At 43.5% G+C, this 8,464-nt stretch overlaps 1 protein-coding gene across 2 annotated transcripts in view; it reads left to right on the top strand.

The window, feature by feature from the left end:
* Positions 1-2,130: 2,130 nt before the first annotated feature.
* Positions 2,131-8,464, top strand: part of tcf4 (transcription factor 4) — a gene marked incomplete at its 5' end in the record, with an annotated part of 300,703 nt that continues 294,369 nt past the window's right edge. For both annotated transcript variants that reach the window (XM_080510102.1, XM_080510103.1), the window contains one exon: positions 2,131-2,203. In XM_080510102.1, coding sequence (XP_080366228.1) covers positions 2,131-2,203 — 73 coding nt within the window. The remainder of the gene's footprint in view (positions 2,204-8,464) is intronic.

The raw sequence follows: 8,464 nt of genomic DNA, 5'->3' as shown, positions 1-8,464 counted from the left end.
TCACAGATGCTGAATGAGGAATCGGATTTCTTTTTGTTTCATTTGGATAAAAATAAACCAGGAAACCATTGCAGTGTTTTGGAAAATGAACTCTTGAGATGAGAGTGTGCGATGGCTCAGGCTGGGTATCAAACGAGACGTGGAGGCATCGACGCCACAACAGGCTGAACACAGTCAAGTACCAAGAAGTCAGAATCAGACTGTAAATCCAGTCCTTCGACTAATGAAGATGTTCTAATTAAGTCTCATACCAGCAGCGTCACATTCTCCTCTAATGGTGTAACTCCAAAACCTTTAAACACGTCCACATTCTTCTGCTTCTCCTTTATTATCCTGAATCACCATGAAATTTATGCTGTTCAAGTCCACAGAAACAAAGCACTTCTCATGAAGCATCAACATTTGTCAGGTTTTGTTTGGATTACGTTCATGGATATTCACAAAATGTTCAGTCTTATCAGGGACGTCTTCCAGGACACGTCTCCCGGTCCAGGTGGCCTGATCCAGTTTCTGACAGGAAAAAAAGATTGTGCATAAACGCCTTCAACCCTCAAGACCAGATGTCACTTCAGTTTTCATTTATACTTCATTTGCCTTCATTGATACGGAATCAGAATCACGTTATGGAAAATCTTTATTTTAACTTTCATCAACAATGAGCAGGAAAACACAAACTCGCTGATCTAGACGTCGTTCTGACTGGACATCATTCTGACTGGACATCATTCTGACTGGACATCATTGATTTTGACCCACAACGTGACCCTGGTTCAGTCCATCATTAGGATCCATGTTAGCCACAGTTTAGTTGTTCGCCACATGTTAGCTGTTAACCACAGTTGGCTGTTAGCCACAGTTAGCTGTTAGCTGCACGTTAGCCGTTCTTCATGTCTACTCACACACTTGGTCAATAATGTAGATTACTACAAATGTTTGGAGGTAAAAACTGTTTTTTGTGAGTTTTGAATGGACGTCTGGTCTAATCTGATGTTGGTGCTGGTTTACAGTGGCCTGCCTGGACTCTGTTTTGCGTTTGTCTTCTGATTTGTTGAATTTATTAGTGACACCCGGACCCATTTATCTAGACTTATCAGAACGTGGATCGGGGAATGACTCAGTCTTACTTCAGGACCTAGCTTTGGGCAGCTGGACCTTGACCTTTGGCCTCTTTGTTTTCGTTTGGAGGTTAACCACAGTCTTCTGGATTTAAAGGTGTTTCAAGACTGAACTGAAGGTTCCTGGACTCAGAACCTTCATGTTTACCTGTGAGGCTTCATACGGACATGTCGTAACGTGCTGTCAGCATTCAGGACCTTTTCCTCCATGGACTCGACAATGTGGCCTTGATGGACTCGATGCTTCCACTCGATGCTTTTGGAAGTCGAATTTGGCCTCGTCTCGACTCACTGTATCGAACCGTTGTCTTACCTGCTGAAACTGAAGCCAGAGCTGAAAACTGAGGGTCCAGTGACTTTGGACCCAAATCTGGACTTGATATTGAACTGAACTCTGGACCTTTGTTGATGTGGACTTTGCTTTTCCTTCTGTCGTTGCACTTGGACTCCTCATGCTGGTCTTGACTTTAAACTTGTCGGCCATCCCTTGTCCTCCTGACCTCACACTTGTTTGCAACTCAGTCACTACAATTAAATATTTACTATCAAATTGGTTCACTTCAATTAGCATCATAGTTCTCTCTCAAATTTGTAATTAGATTCTTTTTTTTCTTCTTCAAAATTCAAAATTTTAAATGTGCAAGCTCAATGTGTTTCTCCTCAACTCAACATAAGCATTTGAGAAACGATATAGTTCACAAGATCACACGTTTAGCAAATAAATAATGTTTCGTTTTGGTTTGTAAAGAAAATACCCAGCCCGAGCCACACTGGTAATAAAGAACGTTTCTTCTTAAAAATCCAAAGTTTCCTTCCAGAACACGCAAGTGAAACGAAATGCTTTAAAAAGACAAAACAGACTGAAACATGTCACCATGACAGTTCTGTGAATACTTGATGAGATCCAGCAGAAGGAGAAGTGAATGTTGTCGTGGCGTTTTGGAATGAAGCTTCAGCGTGAGTAGAGCAGTGTGTCACTGCTCTCCAGGTAATGTGCGCTCTGTTTGTCTTGTAGATGTTTTCCCCTCCTGTTAGCAGTGGAAAGAACGGACCCTCCTCCCTGGGGAGCGGACATTTCTCCGGCTCAAGTACGTCAGCTTTCTATTCTTTTTTTTTTCCCTGTCTCCTCCTCTTCATCTCCTCCTCCTCCTCCTCCTCCTCCTCCTCCTCCTCCTCCTCCTCCTCCTCCTACTCTCACACCTGCTCTCTGCTGCTTCGTTTGCTGTTTGAATCTTCTTTGTGTTGAATTCATGTTCTGCACATGCAAATGCAGAGTTGTTGATTCGTCTGCTGTTTTGCTTCCTCGTTTGTTTTGCGATTTAAAGAGACTTTGAAAATAACTTGATGGCTTCAGATGGTTCCTTCTTCATTCCTGCTATTTGCAGACTGACCTGGTTCAGCCGCGTCACACGGCGGATTGTTCAGTTTGGTGATCAGACTTTTATTGTGCGTTAGTTCATGTGGAAACAGTCGTGTTGTCCTCTCTTTTAACAAAGTCCTCCACTCTGATGGATTCATTTGTAGTTTTTAAACAAACATCAGACTAACAGGAAGAATCATTTAATGGACATTCTTGGGTTTATGGAAACATTTAGCTTCATATGGTCAATTTGCATGCTAACAAGCTAAAGATGGCAAATCTTAATTTGTGCGCAAATATATATACACACACACACACACACACACACTCACACACACACACACACACACACACACACACACACACACATACATACATATACATATATGTTTTATGTGTCGGTTTTGTCTGGAACCTTAATGTACTGCTGCTTGTCTTGGTCTTGAAAAATAGATTTTTGATCTCAAGGTTTTTTGTGGTAAAATAAAGGTGAAATAAAAAAAAAAAGATTGAGCAGTTCCCTCGATGTACATGAGTTGGAAACATTCGGTTATGCAGATTTGGATATGAAAGTGAACATAGTTTGAACTGTTTTGTTTTTGTAAAATTGGTCATAATGGAGTTGATTCATCAAATTAAAAAGTGCTGACTCGGTGTTGCGCACTCTCCTGCTCAGGTCTAGGAAGTGTGATCAGGCCAAGATGATGACGTATCGTCTCTCTTTGTCCAGAACATTCACACATCAGCTAATTTGAAGTTTTCAGGAAGTTTTGAGCTTTAGCTCCTGTAAAGTGATTATCACAGTCAGCTGGTTTCTATTTGATATATGTCATGAAATTGTGTGTTTTTAAAGTAGACGTCATACAGATAACTATAGATACACAGGACTTTAAGTACAGGTTCTAAACTGCGGGGGAATACTGGGCTCAGGAGGGAAGGACATTGAGAAGAGCATGGATTGATTTGACTGTGTTTCCAGAGCAGGATGTACACCTCATCCAGCAGCTATGTTGCTATTGGTGTGTGATGATGTGTGTGAATGTGACAGTGGAAAGCAGTCCAAATCAACCGTGACTGAACTTCTACCGTGATCATTTCTTCTTACTTGATGCATTCGATAATCACGGAAAAGCCCCGAAAAGATGTTTAATTGAGCTTAATGCTGATCTTGGAGGTAATTTGACAAAAACATTTAAAAGTTGAAGGAAGACCAGGGAATTCAACAACCACTTTGTCCTGATTGGCTAAATGTCACATACTGTACCTTAAAAAAAAAAAAGCAAAAATGACAAAATGTTTGTCTGTCAGGAAGATTGAGGCTATATTTGTGTTGCTAACTGGCTAAGCTAATGGCTCATCGAGCTTCTTTGGATTTTATAAAAGAGCCTCAGACACAAGCTGGCCGAGCTGCTGCTCTCAAATGTGTGTCTGGAGGTTTCCAAGAGGAGCGTGAAGCCTCTTCGAGCTGCTTCTTGATTCTATCTGCGAGTGTGTAATGTTCTGATCATAGCCTTTATTAGCGTGTAGCGTATTAGTGTGTGTTGTGAACTTCCTCCACGTTGTGCCACCTCCCTCCCGCTGCTGCTGCCGCCGCTCTGCTCCATGTTGGATCTCCTCGCTGCTGTCAGGCTGCATCGCTTCCATCTGTGTTGTGTTCATGCTGCAGTGTCAGCTCGCCTGGAACCGGTTCACCGGTTCACCGGACCGGGGGAGTTGAAGCCGCTCCTGGTCAGCTCGCCTTCGTTCGCCTCTCGGAAGCCATTTTGTTAGCCGGCTGGATGACAGAGGGAGACGGCGAGGCGTCTTCTTTGTTTACGTCTCGGTTGTGTGCTTGTTGTTGTTGTTGTTGTTGGTGCTCTGCGGTGTCAGGATGTCGGTTCCTCCCGTGCCGTGCATACAAATGGAGGACAACAACAAATGTCACCATTTTGTCTAAAACAAGGAAGCGGGCGAGTGGATTTAGTGGAATTTGTAGTGGTTGTTAGGCCGCAGGTTGGTTGTCGCGTCGCGTTTTTTTCACATTGGGATTGTTGCTTTTTTCCCCCTTTTGATACAGGAACTGTGGTGTCACACACACACTTACCCACCCTACACAAATCACACTGAACGCACGCACGCACGCACGCACGCACGCACACACACACACACACACACACACACACACACACACACACACACACACACACACACACACACACACACACACACACACACACTCTCTGTTCACCCCTGCTGTGGCTTTCTGCAGGCCTCGGCATTTTGATGAGCCTGGTGCTGTTTGTGAATGCAGCTAATTAGAACTCTATAGACCCACACAACCATGAGAGCGGCGCTTCCCAAAGACTGGAGCGCGACCCGGGCGGGGGGGCATGCTAGCATGGAGCATGGCCCACCGCCTGCTTCAGCTCACGAATCAGGATTTCAATGCTCCTGAACTTGTACATATATGAATGTATGGGGTGAGAGTCTCCTCTCATCGTCATACTGGAAGTCATGTTTGACTTCATGACAGCAGACTGGTGGGTTTTCAAAAGGATTGTTGACTTTTGTGCAGCTTTTCCTGTGAGCAGTTTGACCTCCAGAAATGAGCTTTATGGACTCATTTGAAACCTCCTCTGGCTCTCTGAGGAGTAGACCTCAATAACTTAGCTTATAACTGAAAATCCACAGATTTATAAAGTATATGGGAAAGCAAAGAAGTGAGACAGAAGCTACAGTAACAGCAGAAACTGTAGATACTACAAGCTTTTTTAATGTTAATGAAAAATAAAATATTCTCCTAAAAAATCTAGGTTGCTTTGTCCGTCTGTGTGTAGATATATTGTGGCCTGTAGTAGCAGCAACTGTTATAACAGGAGCAAAGACGGGAGAAATCCAACATAAAGAAAAGCCATTTTGGAAGGAGGGTTGAAGGATGGATCCATGCCAGGTTTAAAATCCTACAGCTACGAGGCAGAAGTCAACTTAATAATTGGTGGTAGTGCTGGGTGATATATTCTCGATGTATCATGGCTTGTTCTCTGTGTCATATAGAAAATAACTATATCGTTAATATTTGAGTTTCACACTGTAGCTTTGAGTCGCAGGCATTAAGTTGCTGGCTGCAGCTGATGGTGCTCATAAACAAAACGAGCGCTCCTACGGACATCCTGTTCTCTCGCGAGAGCTACGTCATACACCTTAGCTTAGCAGATTGTGAGCAGAGTGCTCCCGTCGCCCCAAGGCAACACCTCCATACGGATCTCTCCGGCCATGGTCCAGGACCTCCGGCCCGCATGGGTCAGACGCATGCTGTGAGCTTGCCCATCATTCTTACCTGCCACGGGTTGTCCTAGTGGCTGCCGGGGAGCCCACTGGGGGAGGACGGCATGGTGTGGCTTTGGCCCAGCCAACTTCCCATGGGCCAATGTGTCCTGTGTGGTCTCCTCCACCCTTCACAACCCTCCACAACTCCATAACTTGCCACATAGAGAAGACATCGTCCCAGTAAGTGTATTTAAAAAGTCTGAGTTCAGAAAACTCACTTGACTCAAGATATAAACTGCCTGGTTGAAAACCAGGTTGAAAACTCTACCTGGTTGGCCCTCAAGTGAGAGGAAAAACAATAAATGACTATTTCATGATGGTGCTGTGTAATAAATACTGCTTTGGCAAGATTCAATTTGTTGTGATTTCCCCCTTGTTGCAGCTCAGTTAAATATTTGCGTATATTAATGTAGTGTGAACAAGAATGTTTTAATGTCGACATAGAATCCTCATACTAGTGTGATTTATGCATCAAAAGTGTTGGTTTCAGGCTAAATATGGAGATATATATCGTGTATCGTGATGCAGTGAGGGGACGGCGCCACAACACCCTCATGCAGAAATAGTCCTGTTTATTTTTGTACTGAAGGTGTACGTCTGTATGTTGGATCCCTCAGAAGATTCTCTCAAGGTGAAGCTCGTTTGTTCTGATGGTTCAGCAGGAGCTTCACTTTGACCTCAGCTTCAGGACCAACGTGTGAAGAAGCACGAGTCGCCTCTAATCTCATTGCGAACATCAGCCTGTGAATGCATGAGATGCATTGAAGGCTCACTAATGCTAAATAATGCTGAAACCTGTATTCACTGAGTGATTTTCTTTCTCCAGTTGAAACTTTGCTTTACGGCAGCTTTTGAAGTTTTGCTCATCGTTCAAAGACGTTATGTGTCGGGGGCACATTCAATTTGCTCCGGTTTCACTAAAACACACAACAATTTAACAGCAACTTTGCAGAAAGTATATACAATGAAGACAGGACTTTACCTTCACCATATTCTAGCTTACATTTGTGCAGTGGGGGATTCCAGTTCACCACCAGTCACTCAGAGTGCAAACATCACTGCTTTCCAGCTGCTGCAGCCATTTTTTAAAATTCATATGGAAGATGATGGAGTCATAAATTGACTGTCAATGTGGACCACTGGGACTCTTTCCTGACAGAAAACAAGCATAGTTTAATGTGTGATAGTTTCAGAATCCTTCTGCAGCTCTACGCGAAACCCAAAGCTGTAATGAACTGATTTCACACCATTTGGATGTTGTTTACTATTTTAATAAGTTTTACTTCAGTAGTATCTTTCATAGCTCAGAAATTACATTTAAAAACCATTTTTGTTCATTCAAAACCACGGTACACATATTCTTGCGTAAATAAGTGATTTAAAAATGTCAAAAAATGTGATTAAAGTCAGTAAAAATTGTGCGACAGATACCTGAATGTCTGATTTTGGAATTATCCATGCAAGCTTTTTTATGTAGATTTCATTTGACACCACAAGATGTAAAACCCAACACCTCTCCACAGTGATCACATTTACCTCGTATATTTTCACTGCCACTGATGTGCCAGCGCAGACATTCCCCAACATAAAGGATGCACGTCGTGCAGAATGGGCCGAGCTTGCCAAACAAGGCTTTAGAAGACAACATCAACAGAAAAAAATTGAGGCTGTAACAGGGACAAGAGTCTGGATGAAAGCACCAAATGGCACGAGTGTTGTGTAAAAATACCTCCTCAGTCAGACTGAAGCCGGGGACTAAAAATATGTTCCAGGATATGCTTTATCTGATGCTTTTGAGGATAAGGAGTGACATTTCTCCCCCCCGAACGTGTCTTCACGGAGCCAGTGAATGCTGAAATGACAGCCTTCACACAATCCCGTGAATGCTTCCCGCCTTTTGAAGCCTGCGCAGCGCTCCATGTAAGCCCCGGCGCTTTTCTGGCCGCACATTTCACCTTCAAAACCACCGAGAAGCATCCAAAAACATAAACATCCCGGCTGACACGCTCAGCCCACGGTCATCGCCAACAGGAAGTGGATTAGGCGCTTTAATTATTGAGAGATTTCGCTCCTTCTTGTTGTTTATTTCGGGATCATCCCTGGAAAGATAATGCACACTTCAAACTCTGTGTGTGTTTCTAATCTCCTCCTGGATGAAGCCGTTCAACAGAGTGGCTTCACTCTGCCGCCGCCGCCGCCGCTACCACCGCCACCACCGCTCGTCTATTTCAGGTCCTGGCTGCTTCGCTGTTTTCCTCTTTAAAAAATAAAAAAAAACGCTGTTCTAACCTCTCAGATCTGCCGTTCGTCTCCATGTCAGAGGTGTTGGAAGGAGACCTGTGTGTTTTACACTCGGCAGAATGGAGATGGAGTGATGGAGGTGGTTTCTCCGTCACTTCCACTTCTATGGGATTTTAGGGAGGAAAAAAGGAAAAGAGCAGGAAAACTAAACATGGGAGGAGAGAATTCAAATGGGAAGTCAGTTGATTCAAAGGACAGAGATGAAGTGGGAAATTAATAAAACAGGTGGATGGAGGAAGGCTGGAAAGAAGGAAGCTGAAGAAAGAAAGAGAAGGAGGAGGAAATAGAAAACTACCAAGAGAGACTCGAAGTGGAAGTGAACATGAAGAACAGGAAGAGTTTCTTATTGAAAGGTGGAAGAAAAATAAGATTACAGGAAAAA

Source organism: Blennius ocellaris (assembly GCF_963422515.1).
Source record: "Blennius ocellaris genome assembly, chromosome: 15".
Lineage (NCBI taxonomy): Eukaryota > Metazoa > Chordata > Actinopteri > Blenniiformes > Blenniidae > Blennius > Blennius ocellaris.
Note: the sequence above shows the minus strand (reverse complement) of the source record. Positions and strands in the feature narration are given on the sequence as shown.